Below are 16685 nucleotides of genomic sequence, written 5' to 3' on the forward strand. Positions count from 1 at the left end.
GCTCATGGCTAAGGTTGCCCTTCCCGCCTCACCCCTTCTCGTTCGTTCAAGTCCCTGATTCACTTCACACCACACCAGTGATTCTCAACCAAGGCAGTGGTCAGAGTAGAAGGGAGGTGGGGCATCAGGGAGGTAGAACAAGATTGAGGATCAGCAGAGTTCACAAATGTTTGGGCATGGTATGACTTCAGAGCTGAAGAAGATATCGCTTCTGTTTTCTGACAGCTCACAGAATATAGTGAACAATGAATTCTGAGGTAGAATGAAAGAGGTTGAATAAAAGCTTATAAGGAGGGCTTCCCTGATGGCTCAGTGGCAAAGAATCTGCCTGCCAATGCAGGAGTCGGGTGTGATCCCTAGTCCAGGAAGATCCCACATGTCATGGAGCAACCAAGCCCATGCGCCACAACTACTGAGCCTGTGCTTTAGAGCCCAGGAATCGCAGCTACTAGAGCCTGCATGCCCTAGAGCCCGTGTTCTGCAACAAGAGAAGCTACCACAATGAGAAGCCCGCCCGCCGCAACTGGAGAAAAGCCTGCGCAGCACTGAAGACCCAGAGCAGCCAAAAATAAAGAAATAAGTAAATTTTAAAAAGCATATAAGGAAAATGCTGTCAGAATAAAGAGGAAGGCATGACTCACGTGATTGGTAGGATCAACGAAGACGTCCCCTGAGGAGGTGTTTTTGTGCAAGACCTTGAGGGGAGAAAGGAATATTTCGCAGCAGGGTTAAAAAAGATCATCATGGTCATTTACTCTCTTCATTTTATAGGCAGGAGGATGGAGGTCCAGGGAGGTTATGGAACTTGCTGAGGTCACCCAGTGAGTGAGTGTTGGGCCATATTGGAGCCCCAATTTAGTGTTCCTACCACTGCCCTGCACATATCAGTGGAAGCTGACATGTGAATTTCTGTCCTGTTTATAGCAGCCTTGCTTTTCATTTGAAGCCCTTTGCAGGGTACGTAACTCACTGCATCTTGGCAGATATTACTTGGTAAAGCTAGGTGCTTGAAAATGTGTTTTGATCAACCCTTTGAAGACTCAATTTTTAAATGTATTTACCAGGAAAACTACCATGGAAACTTACTATTGACCTTTTCGGGTTATATTTTATTATTGCTTTAAGGAAAAGGCTATTTTACCTGTTTGCTAGCTAATACTTGTATTTAAATCACTTGTTTCAGTTATCCCCTAGAATGTGATGCACTGACATCCATTGTTTCTTACCGATTTAAGAAAAGTAAGACAGAGAAGGACTTGAAGGAATGGTATGAGGTTAAAGTGCTTGGCATGACAAGGATTGGGGCATTGCCTAGGATTTGTTGAGGATGTAGAGGGAGATGAATCTGAAAAATGTGGTATCTCTGGGCCTCTAGGCCCTTGGGTGGCTATACTTGATTTTGTGGGTGTCTGGGGGCCATTTCTGGATTTGAGGTGTGCCAGACTCAGTCCGCTGCCTCCAAATGGGTGCCTTGCCTAAAGCCTCTTGCCTCCAGACCAGGTCCTGAGGCGCTAAGGTTGGGCACTGAGCCTGGTTTCACTTGTCATTCGTTCATTCACTAAGGGCCTGATGGGCACTGGGTGGGAGCAGGAGCCCGACCTCCAAGTCTTCTTGGTATCTCTCTGATAATTAACTCATTCCTGGGTTTGGCTGTCTGGCTGAAGCGCTGAAGTTACTTGGCTACCTGTTAAATCAAAAGGAATGATTCATTTGTGCTTGTAAGCTATTCATTAGTGTTCAAGATAATACCTCACATTTATATGACACTAAAGTGCTTTCACATAAATTATCTCATTTGATGTGATCTTCAAAACAAGCCTGTGAGGTATGCAAAGACTATTAGCTCCAATTTATAGATGAGAAGACTGAGACCTGCAGAGTTTAATTGATTTGGCCAGCATAAGGTGGCTAGTAAATGCAGAGCACCTGCCCAAACCTGCATTTTGTATGTCTCTTTCAGAGCTGTTTTCCATGACCCACAACTTAGGAGCAATTAGGGCAACAAGAGATGGTCCCAGAAAGCCTCTCGCTCCCATCCTTGACACAGATAGAGATTTGACTCTGTGAGTAAAGCTGCCTGGCCTGGGTTAACTTGAAGGATATTAAGCCAACCTGGACAACTTGAGGAAGTGTATTAAAATTTGTGTTAAAACTACCATAGTGGAGTTTTCATCTCAGGGAAGGTAGAATTCAAAATATTCTCTATTTGCATAACTGCTTTCCCTATTTTTGCTGCTCCTGAATACTTTTATTTGGTTATTATTATTTTTCTTTAAGCCAAGTCTCTTCTTTTTACTAATATGATTTTGTTTATGAAGGAAACCAATGCATTAAGGGGAAAAAAGAATGAGATGTAGGAAGTACCAGGGCCCAGAAAGAAAGAATTCTGTGCCTAGGCAGAGAGAATGACTTTGTGGGTAGGGACTGAGGACATTAGGGGTTGAGAGTGATAGCAGGCCGTGGGGGTGAGGTGAGGAGCCGTCAGACCCAGGGTATCTGTCAGATCTGAGGGGTGGGAATCTCCAGCCTGAGAGAAGAAGGCAGGTGAGGATTTTAGAGTCTGAGCATGATGTAAGCCTGCTTAGGGTAAGGGTGGGAGGGAGAGGCAGGCCTGAGAGAAGAGGGCATCTGAAGAGGTGGGGGTGGAAAAGGAGACTGGCCTCCAGATATAGACCAGTCTGGTCTGGGGACGTGGGCTGAGAAGGAGGGCAGGGCCGGGGTTGAGGCCCAGGAATGGGTACTGGGAGCACTATAGGGAGACCCAGAGGTGAGAGCTGAGGGGAGGGAGGACCAGAGGAGTGACCTCAGGGATGGGCTGGCGACCTGCATCCTTTAAGGCGCATAGGAGCAACTTATGGGCAGAAGCAGCCCAGGCCCTGTGCATGCTCTTGGTTGGTTCAGGCTGCACAGGTCACTGTCCTGAGTCTGGACCATGGTTAGCAGACTGTGAGAGATGTTGGTGTGAGGTCCAGGTGTCCGCAGAATCATCTCACAGTACTACTGGCAGGCCTCCATTTGGAAATGTTGAGCTGAGAGCACTGGTCTGGGCAGTGGCTGGCACCCTCTTTGCTCAGAGCCTTAGGAGCAGTCCCGTTTCCACAGAAATTTGGAAATTTCTCTGTAGTGTTGTTGCAGTGTAGACCATAGGCTGTAAGAAATGAAAGTGACCAATCTTTTAGACAGAGGGGACTTCCAGGTAAGCTCTGTGGTTTACTTCCTGCCTATGGCATCAGGCGGTCACATAACCTTTGGGGTTGTGGCTAGTGCAGGGTTGATGAAATGTCTGCTTCCCACAGGCTTGGCAAGAAAATGCTGCCCAGGCTGAGATTACTAACTATTCCTCCTTCTGGAACTGGGCCTGTAATGACTTCTAGCTGATTCACCAGCATGATTTGTTCATTCGGTATCTGTTGTCACATGGAGCGGCCTCCCTGTGTGTCCTCTGTATCTGAGTCTAACCTGTGAGTTGGGCTTTTGAAAACTGGACTTAATTACTTGTACTGTTAATACTTACTTGGCTCCAAGTTTTATTATATGAAATGATAACAGCTTTCTAAAAAATAATGATCTCTTCTTTGTAAGGCACCTTTCTTTTAAGTTAATGAAGGCTATTTTATATTTATTGGGCCCCTTAGCGCCTGGCTTTTTTGTCTAAGTTGGGAATTCATTCCTTTCAAGAGGTGAAACTGGAGGCAGGTGGATTGTCAGAGGCCCTCCTGTGTGCCTGGCACCAAGCCCAGTGGAGACGGCGGGAGACCCAGCTCCAAGTTCCTTTCCCTGCTCTGGGCTTAGGTTGCTGCAAGTGGCCAATCCAGTTATGGAGCCCCCAGGAAGGGCTGGGCTAATGCATAACTCATTCTTCCCCTCTGTGTTGCAGGGGGATAACATTTAGTTCCCACTGTGGTTCTTTCATCAGTCTGTTATAGTGATTTCTTCTTAAGAGGAAGTGTTAGCAGGTAGAAGGAGAAATTATAAAATAGTGTGGGAAGATCTCCAAGGCTTGGAACAGCACCCACTTCCTTCTGCTCTTCAATAGGCCAGAAGCAATTGACATAGTTGAGTTTTCCTAATTGTGTTTGGTTGAGAACAAATGGATATTTGCTGCTTTCATTCAAAAGGTATTTATTGTGTGCCTACTGAGTGCCAGGCACTGCCCAGTGTACTGTTCTGGGCCCTGGGGATAAGCAAAACTCCCTGTCCCCTAAAGCGCATTCCCTTTATTTCTAAGAACCCCCATAATTTCCTATACCTGTGTGCTCTCATTTGAAGTGCAATCATAACCGGTGTGTCTGTTTTTCCAGGCCATACCAAAAAAGAAAGAGCAGATTTATAAGCACTTCCAAAGATATGCTGGTATCTGGCACAGTCTAGTAGGGAAGAGATATTTCTATAAAAGAGTAGAATTTAAGGGACTTCCATGTTGGTCCAGAGGCTATGATTCTGTGCTCCCAATGCAGGGGGCCCTTGTTTCATCCCTGGTCAGGGAACTAGATCCTGCATGCCACAACTAAGACCCAGCTCAGTCAAATATACTTTTTTTTAAAGTAGAATTTAAGATCATCATCACCTGAGGAAGCATAGGAAAAGCCTGACTCTGCCCTCAGAAACATCTGAACATTTTGTACTGTTCAGTAGTTTATGTTCTGAGTGATGATCCTGCGTGACGGAAGACTGATCAAACTCAAGTAGTGTCCTAGGATGGAGAAGGGAAGGGAGTAATCTGTGGTATTTTTGAAAGGCATCAGGAGAAAAGACCACACTTTTGCAAATTGGAGTTTGAAGTCCTCATAGAGTTTAGGTTCATCTGAGATCTCTGTCATTCCGGGGCTGGGTCTTGGAGACAGCCTGGTTCTTGGAAAAATCATGGTCTGGGCAGGGGCTTTGGGTTAGAAGACCCTCAATTGTCACCTAGGTCCTTTCTCTGAAGTCTAAGGAAATGTAAACGACTATTTCCAAGTGCTAGGGAGACCTGAGTTTTTAGGAGAAATCTACAGGTAAAGAAGGAAAACTGCAAGTGTTGAGATAATTCAGTAGCTTTTGGCAACTTTCAGTGGCTGCCTCAAACCTCCCTGGGTGTCCGAGCACCTGCAGACTCTGTTTCATAAAAGAGCTGCCAACCCTGGGATTAAATAGTCCTGCCTTTCTCACATGATAACACAGAAGTCTTTCTGTTTCTTTATTCTTCTGAAAGTTCCTCTTCCTTCACAACTTATCATGATTAAGAAAAATATTATTGCATCTTTTTGCCCTCTTGAGCTGCTAGTAAGGTGGAATTATTTCATAATAAACAGTATTGATACAGAAGCTTTTCAGAGGCCTCTTGTAGGAGAGTTGTGTTTATGAGATGAGAAATTTTTCAGGTACTACTCACTCCAGGAGGGCTGGGCGGAGCTGGGAGTCCTGTTTGTAGCACAGAATACCAAACTGCAGGCCAACTGATTCAAAGTCAGAACTGGCCTTCCAGGCTAAAACCCAGCAATGGGCCTTGCCCAGGGCAGGCTTAGCAGCTAAAGATTGTAATAACTAGTTAATCAGGACAGAAAGATTGTAATAACTAGTTAATCAGGACAGACACACTTGACCAGCATTCTTAGGCCAGCTGGGCTTTTGTTCCTGGCCACTCTGGAGGATCTCAGGCTACCTGCTCTTTGAATGAGGGTAGTTCAGAGCCCCTGGGGGCTGACCAAGGATAGAATTTGAGAACTGCCCCCAGCATTCCTGAAACCAGCCTTGTACACCTTGAGAATTCATACTGGATTGACCTGGGTCTTTTCCTGAAGTTTCCAAAGTCAGGTTGGCATCATCCTGGCCTGGTGTCACAATTTACCTCCCTCCTAGGAGTGGATAAACAAGAGGTTTGGGCCTTATATTGAGTACCTGGTTTTGTTAGGTACTTCACATGGGTTATTTTCTTTAATCTTCACAATGGCTCTATGTGTAGGGGATACTTCCCGCACTTTGTAGTTGAAGAACCTAAGGCTGAGTGAGATTTGGTAATTTGCCCCAGATTGTGCTAATAGCATGCAGAAGATTCAAAATTTTAAAACATTATCTGTTAGACTCCAGGACCTTCTTTCTTTCAGTGAACCATGTTGCTTTCTAGCTTAGGATAATTGAAAGAAGCTAAACATCCCTGGTTTTTTGCTTTTTGTGTTTTTTAAAGTATATAATTAACATGTAACATTATATTAGTTCAGGTGTACAGCATAATGATTTGATATATTTGAGATATATATTGTGAACTAATCACCAAAATAAGTCTAATTAAATTTTATCCATCACTATACATAGTTACAATTTTTTTTCCTTGTGATAAGAATTTTAAGATCTACTCTCTTAGTAACTTTCAGATATACAGCATGGGGCTTCCCTGGTGGCTCAACAGTGAAGAATCCACCTGCCAAAGCAAGAGACTCGGGTTCTGTCCCTGGGTTGGGAAGATTCTCCGGAGAAGGAAATGGCAACCCATTCTAGTATTCTTGCCTGGGAAATCCCATGGACAGAGGAGCCTGGTGGGCTACAGTCCAAGCAGTTGCAAAGAGTTGGAAACAGCTTAGCAAGTAAACAACAACAACTAACTATAGTTGTCATGCTATACATTTTATCCCCATGGCTATTTGTTTTATAACTGGAAATTTATACCCTTTAATCCCCTTCACCCATTTCGCTACCCCATTCTGCCAACTGCCTGCCTCTGGGGCAATCTGTTCTCTATATCTATGAGTTGTTTCTTGTTTGTTTTTTAGAGTCCACAGGTATATAAGATTATATGGTATTTTTCTCTGACTCATCGACACTCAGCATAATGCTGTCAAAGTCCATCCATATTGTCACTGATGGCAAGATTTCCATTTTTATAGCTGAGTAATAGTTCATTGGGTATATCTATGTGTGTGTGTGTATGGGTATGTGTATGTATAATCTCCATGAAATTGAAAGACACTTACTCCTTGGAAGGAAAGTTATGACCAACCTAGACAGCATATTAAAAAGCAGAGACATTACTTTGTCAACAAAGGTCCATCTAGTCAAGGCTATGGTTTTTCCAGTAGTCATGTATGGATGTGAGAGTTGGACTATAAAGAAAACTGAGCGCCGAAGAAATGATGCTTTTGAATTGTGGTGTTGGAGAAGACTCTCGAGGGTCCCTTGGACTGCAAGGAGATCCAACCAGTCCATCTTAAAGGAGAGCAGTTCTGGGTGTTCATTGGAAGGACTGATGCTAAAGCTGAAGCTCCAGTACTTTGGCCACCTGATGCGAAGAGCTGCCTCATTGGAAAAGACCCTGATGCTGGGAGGGATTGGGGGCGGGAGGAGAAGAGGATGACAGAGGATGAGATGGCTGGATGGTATCACCGACTCGATGGACGTGAGTCTGAGTGAACTCTGGGAGCTGGTGATGGACAGGGAGGCCTGGCGTGCTGTGGTTCATGGGGTCACAGAGTCGGACACGACTGTGCGACTGAACTGAACTGAATGTATAATCTCACATCTTTATCCATTCACCCATCAGAAGACACTTAGGTTGCTTTCATGTCTTGGCTACTGTAAATAATGCTGCAGTGGACATGAGGGTGCACTGTATTTTCAAGTTAGTGTTTTCATTTCTTTTGGATAAATACTCAGAAGTGGAAGTGCTGGATCATTTGACAGTTCTATTTTTATCTTTTTAATATTTATTTGGGCCAGGCCACACAGCTTGTGGGATCTTTGTTCCCCAACCAGGGATCGATCCCTGGCCCTTGACAGTGAAAGTATGGAGTTCTAACCACTGGACTGCTGGGGAATTCCTGGTAGTTCTATTTTTAATTTTTTTTTGAGGAATCTCTATACAATTTTTTGTAGTGGCTGCACCAGTTGTATACCTGGGATCACTTTCTCCACATCCCCACATTCTGTTTTTTGATAATAGCTATACTAACACGTGTAAGGTATTAATAGTATCTTATTGTAGTTTTGATTTGCATTTGCCTGATGGTTAGTCATGTTGAACATCTTTTCATGTACCCATTGGCCATCTGTATATCTTCCTTGGGAAAAACGTCAATTCAGATCCTCTGCCTATCTATTAATGAGATTGGTTTTTCTGTTGTTTATTTTGGGTCTTTTTATTAACCCCTTATCAGATACGTGATTTGCAGATATTCTCTGATTCCATAGTTTGCCTTTTAATTTTGTTGATTTGCTGTGCGAAAGCTTTTTAGTTTGATGTAGTCCCACTTGTTTAGTTTTTGCTTTTGTTTGTTGCTTTTGCTTTTGCTCTCAGATCCTGATAAGACAGGGAATTGTTGTCAGTGTTAAGTAGCCTGATTTCCATGTATTCTGCTTGAAGTTTTATGATTTCATGTCTTACATTCAAGTCTTTAATCCACTTTGAGTTAATTTTTGTGTGTGTGTAAGATAGTGATCCAGTTTAATTCTTTTGCATGTGACTACCTAGTTTCCCCAACAGTATTTTTTATTTTTAAAGATTTTATTGGAGAAAAATTTCATTGGCACATAGTTGATTTAAATGTTGTGTTAGTTTCAGGTGGAGAGCAAAGTGATTCAGTTTTCCGTATACATATATTTCTCTTTTTCAGATTCTTTACCCATGTAGGTTATTATAGAGTAAGTTCCCTGTGCTCTATAGTAGCTCCTTGTTGGTTTTTTTATGTACAGTATTGTGTGTATGTTAATCCCAAGCTCTTGGTTTATTCCTCCCCACTCCAAAACTATTTATAAGGAGACTGTTCTTTCCCCATAGCACAGTCTTGGCTCCTGTGTTGTAAATTAATTGACCGTTTATGTGTTGGTTTATTTCTCAGCTGTCTATTCTGTTCCATTGATTGAGGTGTCTGTTTTTATGCCAATACCATACAATTTTGATTACTATAGCTTCGTAATATAGTTTGAAATAAGGACATATGATGCTTCTAGCTTTGTTCTTTCTCAAGATTGCTTTGCCTGTTTGGGGTATTCTGTGGCTCCATACACATTTTAGGATTTAAAAAAATTTTTCAGTGAAAATGCTCTTGGAATTTTGATATGGAGTGCATTGAATCCATAGATTTCTTAAGGTAGTAAAGACATTTAAATAATATTAATTCCTCCAAACCATGAGCTTGGAATATCTTTCCTCTTATTTGGTCTTCTTCAGCTCCTTTAATCAGTGTCTTATTTTCGGTGTACAGGTTTTTCACCTTCTTAGCTAAATTTATTGCTAGATATTATATTCTTTTTGATGAAATTGTAAATGGAGTTGTTTTCTTAATTTCTCTTTTCTGATAGTTCATTGTTAGTGCATAGAAATACAACAGACCTTTGTGCATTGATTTTGTATCCTGCCAACTTTACTGAATTCTTTTATTCTAACAGTTTTTTGTTGAACTCTTTAGGGTTTTCTATGTATAATATGTCATCTGCAAGTAATGACAGTTTAACTTCTTCCTTTTTGATTTGGATACACTTTGTTTCTTTCTTTTTAAAAAATTTTATTTGACTGTTTTGGGTCTTAGTTGTGACCTGTGGGATCTTTGTTGTGTCATGCAAGGGTCTTTGGTGATCTTGAGTGAGTTCAGTAGTTGTGGCGCACAGGCTTAGTTGCCCCACAGCATGTGGGATCTTAGTTCCCTGACTAGGGATCAGTCCCATGTCCCCTACATTGCAAGGTGGCCTCTTCCCCACTGGACCACCATGGGAATCCTGGGTGCCTTTTATTTCTTTACTTTGTCTAATTGCTCTGGCTAATTATGTTTGTTTATTTGTTTGTTTGAACAATTTTTTTTTTCTTGATGTGACAAGTAATACAAGCTCACTGTGAAAAGTAAATGTCAACTATAATGCTCTCTTTCAGAAATATTTTTTATATTTTCATCTAGTGAGTGTGAACTCCCTTCTTGGCCTTCTCTGACACAACTCTGGCAAAAGGTTTGGGGTGCTTTGTTACAGCTAGTGAGGGTAGAAGTCCAGACTCCCTGTTCCTTCTTTGATGGCAGGGGGTGATTGGGAGCCACAGTTTTTCCTATGGTATATGGCTAGAATAGAACAGTTATTGTCTGAAATAATGATTGCATAGTTTTTCATTGAATGGATTTTCAGTATCATAATGATTGCTTCATTATGTCACAGTTTTCTCATTTGTAAAATGAGGATAATAATTTCTACCTCATAGGAACGTGTTAAGAGTTATGTAAGTTACTGGGACTTCCTGGTGGTCCAGTGGCTAAGACTCTGTGTTCCCAATGCAGGGGCCCCGGGTTTGATCCCTGGTCAGGGAATTGGATCTCTCATGCCACAGCTAAAGTTTGCTTGCCCTAACTAAGAGTTCACACGCCACAACCAAGAGATCCCATATGCTACAACTAAGACCCGACAAAGCTAAATAAACAAAATAGATTTTTTTTTAAAAAAAGGAGAGAAATCCTATTTTTGAAAAATAGAGCTAAGTAAGTTACTGTATATAAAGCACTTCAGAAAGAGCTTGCTACATGGTAGATGCTAGCAACCATTTTGGAATGTAGATTATTTCTGACTTCTTCTTTTATAAATATGCTGTAATGAACAACAGTGTTTATAAATACTGTATAAACTTGTAAGTATTTCTTTAGAAGAGGCCTTGCTGGATCAAAGGGTCTGCACTTGTCAAAGCTTCCTGATATATACTGCTAGATTACTTTGCAGAATCATTGTATAAGAAACTCCTCGGCAGTCCAGTGGTAGGGCTAAGCTCTTCTACTGCAGCGGGTGGGGAGCAGGGGTTTCATCTCTAGTCAGGGAACTAAGATCCTGCAAGCCACGGGTTGCAGACAAAAAAACCCCAAACAGACCAGAATCATTGTGTTAATTTACATATTCACCACAAAGCCACCAACATTAAATACCATCCTTTGTTTTCCTTGTTGTCAACTGAGAGGTGAAAAAGACTTAATTTTTATGTGTGAGGCTGAACATTTTTCACGTCAACCATTTATGTTCTATGATTCTCTTTTCATGTTCTCTGTTTTCTTGTAGTTTGTCTTTTTCTTGTGTTTTGTTTTTCTGCATGGCTTCTTTGTAAATATATCACGCACATAATTCTCTCAGTTATCATTTCCTTTGTCCTTTCTTTTTTAACTTTTTTATATTTAATTGGAGGATAATTGTTTTACAATGTTATGTTGATTTCTACTGTACATCAGTGTGAATCAGCTGAAAGTATATATATATCTCCTCCCTCTTGAGCCTCCCTCCCACCCCCCTCATCTTTTAATTTTGTCTATGATTTTTTGCTTAGATAAATTAAAAAAATTTCATTGTAAATCCATTCATTTTGTGTACATATCCATGTGTGTGCATGTATGTGTGATTCCTTCCCTTGCTTTAGTGCTTAGGAATTTCTTCCCCACACTAAAAGTAGATTAATAGTCTCATCATTTTCTTTTAGTTTCATTTTTTGTATTGAGGTTTTTTTTTTTTTTAATCTATTTGGAATTATTTTGGTATATGGCTTGAGGTGAAGAACTAACTTTTTTCACTCATTATGTTGGATTTTAGTAATACTTTTTACCATACATTGAATTTTTACCTTTATTACTGTTTGTTTCTTGGCCATGCTTATATGTTCCGTTAATCTTGTCTTTGTGCTTCACGACAAACTTTCATTAGCTCAAAGAGAACTTTAGGGTTCAAGTTCTTTGGGCTTGGAGACCCCTAAAGCCTCTTTAGTCATTCATCCTGATTCATTACTTTTGATCTTAGAAGGCTTTCCACATCTGGCCCTGCTCGTATGCACTGTGGGGCTTTTCCTTCTAATTGGTCCACTCTCTGTTTTATGAATGACACATACCTTATGAATCATGCTAAGTTTCTTGTATTTTCAGTGTCACACCTGAGTTACCTTTAGGTCTTTCTCTTCTCAGGCCAGTTTTGCGTTTCTTTGCTTTCATGTGTGCCCTCGCTCCCGAGCATTTCTTCATCCTAAGTTTGTGTTTTTAAAACTTGTTTGTGTGAATTTTATTCTTTTCCTGGTTTTCTTCTGTTACTTTTCTTTGGTCAAAGGTTTTTTTTTTTTTTAATTAAAATATTCTTTGACAAAAACATTATTTTTACTTCCATGTTTTATTGCAACCACGTCTCTGCCTTTTCATGTCCTTTTCTGTTCTCAGTACCTTTTCCTCATTAAAGGAAAACATATTTCTCTTCTGAGCTGGTTTGGGGCTTGAAGGGAAGTCAGGTTCTTCCACACCCTCTGTCTTGAATGCCCTTTCTGGCTCTGCTTGGAGAGCTATTACTCAGCTTTCAGATCCAGCTCAGATGTTATCTCCTGTGTGAGGCCTTTAAGGCTAAAATTAACTCCTCTCTCTCTTTTTTTTTCCATTCTTAGGGACCTCACTTAAGGAATCTTACAATTGTTTTCACAGCCATTTTCCTTGCTAAGCAGTGTCCTTCCTCTTCAGTGTCAGGGAAATTCCTGATTATTCTCTGTATCCCCAGCTTCAGCTCAGTCCTTCTGTATTCTCCATGCTCCATGAGTGGACCCAGGAGGTGGGGTAGATTTGGTGCTGTACTAAAGGGCTCTCAGAGAGCTCCCCTCCTATCTGTAGACATTCCTCTCCAAGAATGAATACCAGCATGCCCTTGCCTTTCTGACCTCACCTCTCCCCTTACTCATCGGGCCACTGGCATGAGACTGGTAATTTTTTTCAATAGGATTCCTAAATACAGAATGTTCAGCTCCTCACACCTTTAAGGGGTGATTTGGAAATGGAGGCCCAGGCTAGGCCTTGAGGGGATAGAGGTCCAGGATACATCAAGTTGATTGGGGCAGTTGTGTTTGGTTATAGATGTTGAGTGTGTGGGAGGCTGGAGGGGTGGGAGTAAGATGGGGGTCCACCCAGATGGGGACTGAGGTGACCTTGGTCTAGTTATACTGTTGCTTCAAATGAAATCTGACGAGACTATTAAAGACATTTGTCAAAGGAACATATTCTGGAAAGAGAATTGATGAGAAAACAAACTAATATATGTAGATTAATTTCCCATTATTATATAATTAGGTTTTTTTGTTTGAACAATTTTCCTGTTTAAGTTAAAAAAAATTCTGATATAGAGCATTAAAATGAAATATAAAACAGAAAGCTATTTAATATCATTCCTTTAGAATAAAGAACTATAAAGCATTCTCTAAAGAAAGAAAATAAAATGAAGAGTGTTTTACCACCTAACCCCCTCTTGCCTCTTATTTTGCTTTCCTACTATTCCTACTATTTACTACTATTTAGTATTTCCTACTATTCCTACTATTTACTCCTTCCCTCCCTCGTATTGTCCTTTTTCGCATTTACAAAAAAGAATACGTAACACTTTAAAAGAGCTCCATGATACAAAAGAAACCATCTTCCACAAAATTCAGCCTTTGTAGGGCATGCCTGCTAATCCTGGTCCTGAGGGCAGTGTTGCAAATTGAGGCAAAAGACACCCTGTTCTCCCTTCCTCTTCCTCTCAACCAGTTCAGACACAGCGCCTGGGATCAGAGAGTGAGGAGAGGTGGGGGCAGAGAGGCAGAAACAAATCGCAATGACTTCTGTTTGTTGGAATGATCAGGGGGAAGATCTTTGAAAAGAGGGCTGGGGAAATAGGGAAAGAACATTAGCTTTTTAGTTCTCTCTCTCTTTATATATTTTTGTATTGTTTTACTTATTGAAAAACAAAAGACACTTGGTCTCCTACATTAGCAGGCGGATTTTTTAAACTACTGAGCCATGGGGGAAACCTGCAAATATAAAGAGTATATAATAAAGGCTTGGTTTAAAGTGAAAAAGAAATAAGGCCCTAGGCATAAATGGAGAAGGGAAAAGAAAGAGTAAAGGGAGGAATGACAAATGATAAGTTGCCTCAAGAGTAAAAGAAGACATGTCAAATGAAACTGTCACCTCCTCTTCCCTTATTATTATTTTTAATGAGGAGAAGGGGGCGACAGGATGAGATGGTTGGATGGCATCATAGAGTCAGTGGATATGGGTTTGAGATAGTGAAGGTCAGAGAAGCCTGGTGAGCTGCAGTCCATGGGGTGGCAAAGAGTCAGACACGACTGAGTGACTGAACAACAAATAGTGAAAAAAAAGCTGGATTTTGTTATTGTTGTCATTACTTATTGTTGGTGAAGACCTAGGTTGGGGTGAGGAGGTGAACATAGGTGGGCTGTTGGGAAGGTTAGGGGCCAGGGAGGGACTTTTACACTTTCTGCCCAAAGCCTGTGCTGGGAGTGGTTCCTGCTTCCTCAGGCTCAGCCAGGAGAGCTATTAATAGATGGGCTTGCTTGCCTGGGCAAGTGAAGGTGTGGTTCCAGCTCTGGCCCAGCAGGTGGCAGCACACCCCAGAGGTCCTGGGCTAGCTGTAGCCAAAGGTGCAGCCGGCACTGGGCCACAGACCCTCCCCTGGGGGTGCTGGCTGTTTGCCTCTGGAGGCCCTTTTCTAGCGCACTTTGGATTGAAATGTTTATTGATTCCCCATAGGAAGCCTGGAGAGCCAGTCTGCTCAGCTACTGGTAGAGGTTCTGGGCTAGAGGCTTCTCCTCCCAAGAGATTTGAGCAGTAGGTAACATATACAGGCAGAGTGAGGGCAAGGCCTCAGAAAGCAGAGGATTTCTGGGTTTTGTGCTTTGAGTGGGGAATATTCAAAAGAGAACCTTGGTAGCTATGTTTATTTAGTTTTACTAATATAAAAAATAATACTTATTTTCTTTTTAATAAAGAGGTGCAAAGATGAAAACTAAAAATAGACCATAGGTTTCCCACCAAGATAACCCGTTATCAATAAAAAAAATAATAATAAAGACTAGTTTAAGGTTTGAAAATTAGAACCACAGAAAAGTATACAATGAGAAGTGAATGTTTCTTTCCCCTCCACTTTCAGCTTCTCTCCAAAAGAAACCACTGTTTCTTGTGATTGCTGTGAGGAAAAAAGGAAAACAAAGCCTTGCACATGCTTGAGTGTTTCTAACTATTTACATTTCTTTTATTTTTGGTTTATTTTAACCCCCAAATTATCATATTAATATGTACTGTTCTAAGCCCTGTTTTTTTAAATGCACTGTACCTTGAAGATACTTTCTTTTTTTTTAAGTTGAGGTATAATTGACACATCACATTGGATTAGTTTCAGGTGTAGAACATAATGATTTGCTGTTTGTCATCATACCTAATCAGTTTTCTTTCTTGTAATGAGGACTTGAAGATGTTTCTGGATAGCACATACAGACTTTTGTCTATGGTGATTTCTTAAATGAGTCTCCTCGTTGTTGGAGATTTTGGTTGGCTTTACTTTGGGGCTTATATAAACTATGTTTTAGTGGGCATCCTTGTATATTTATTTTGGCATGCTTCTGCAAGTCCAAATTCCATAATAAGTGAAAGAGAAAGTACATTTAAAATGTTGATGGCTAAGTTTCCCTGCGGAAATGTTGCCCTGGCCTACATTACATTACACTAAGACTGTGTGAGTGCCTGTTTCTGGGTGGCTAGAGGGAATCTGCCCCTGCCAGGAGCCTCTGACATCCACAGAGGTGAGACTAGGCGCTCGGCAGGAAGCAGGCCCAACCCTGCTGCTGGGCAGCCTTCAGCTTCCTCCATAGCCTTTGCTTCCACTGAAGATCTCCACTGTGGTTGTGAGATGACTGTTTCAGTGTGGCAACCTTCCTGTAGCAATGCAGAGCCCTCCCTGGATTTCCCTTATCCCGTTACCAGTGTTTTCCTGTCCGTCTTGGGGTGCGAGAATGAATAACCCAATCTTGTCTCTTCCAGGTGAAGAAGGCATATAGACAGAAGGCCCTCTCCTGCCACCCAGACAAAAACCCGGATAATCCAAGAGCAGGTGAGCCTCTCCTCGGCGTGGGGAGGAGCCCAACCCACCTGGGTGTGCTGTGAGTGCCATGGAGGTCAACGCACGCAGCCCGACTTTGGGCACTGGGCCCGCGGCTGCACTTCACACGTTAAGGGCGTCTGATCAGTTGCTGACATGCTTACCCTTTTTTGTTGGTTGGGCACCTGTTGATGTCTTCCTTTCCAGCCGCCTGTGGCTTCTTTGAGGCGCTTTTCTGAGGGAGCACACTGTCACCAAGTCTAACTGTACTTTTCTCTTCTCTCTTTTTTGATCTCTCTGTTCAGCTGAACTCTTCCACCAGCTTTCTCAGGCCTTGGAGGTACTGACCGATGCTGCCGCCAGGGTAAGCACATCCTCCTCTGTCTGAATTGTCCCTTACATTTAGAGACCGCTGTGTGCCTCATCGTCTATACTCGGCCATGCTGTCCTCGCCTGGAGAGGACTGTCACCAGACAGCCTCACTAGCTCTAGGGCTAGAGGCGGGGCCGGGGAGGAGGCCTGGCGCTGTGTGTGTTGCCCTGTTGACTGCCCCTGTGTTCCTTCCTTCTGCCAGGCTGCGTATGACAAGGTCAGGAAAGCCAGGAAGCAGGCGGCAGAGAGGACCCAGAAACTTGATGAGAGAAGGAAGAAAGTAAAGCTCGGTAGGTGGCATCGTGGTGCTGGCGCCCTGCGGTTTACCTGGGTTGTTTTTATGCAGCTCCGCCACCTTTGCTCCTGTAGCTTCAGTTCCAGCCACTCAGAGCTTTGGGCCCCAGTCCTGGGCACAACCCGGTTCTCAGGGGTGGCTCCTGAAGGACAGTCTTAGGAATAATAACAATGACTAGGTGTGCTAATAGCTAAGCACT

At 42.2% G+C, this 16685-nt stretch overlaps 1 protein-coding gene across 2 annotated transcripts in view; it reads left to right on the forward strand.

Moving 5' to 3' along the window:
- Positions 1-16685, forward strand: part of DNAJC17 (DnaJ heat shock protein family (Hsp40) member C17) — a 28808-nt gene that overhangs the window by 2717 nt on the left and 9406 nt on the right. For both annotated transcript variants that reach the window (XM_005685495.3, XM_005685496.3), the window contains exons 2-4: positions 15762-15831; positions 16125-16183; positions 16394-16481. In XM_005685495.3, the coding sequence (XP_005685552.1) occupies positions 15762-15831; positions 16125-16183; positions 16394-16481 (217 nt within the window). The remainder of the gene's footprint in view (positions 1-15761; positions 15832-16124; positions 16184-16393; positions 16482-16685) is intronic.

This window comes from Capra hircus, chromosome 10 (assembly GCF_001704415.2).
Source record: "Capra hircus breed San Clemente chromosome 10, ASM170441v1, whole genome shotgun sequence".
Classification (NCBI taxonomy): Eukaryota; Metazoa; Chordata; class Mammalia; order Artiodactyla; family Bovidae; genus Capra; species Capra hircus.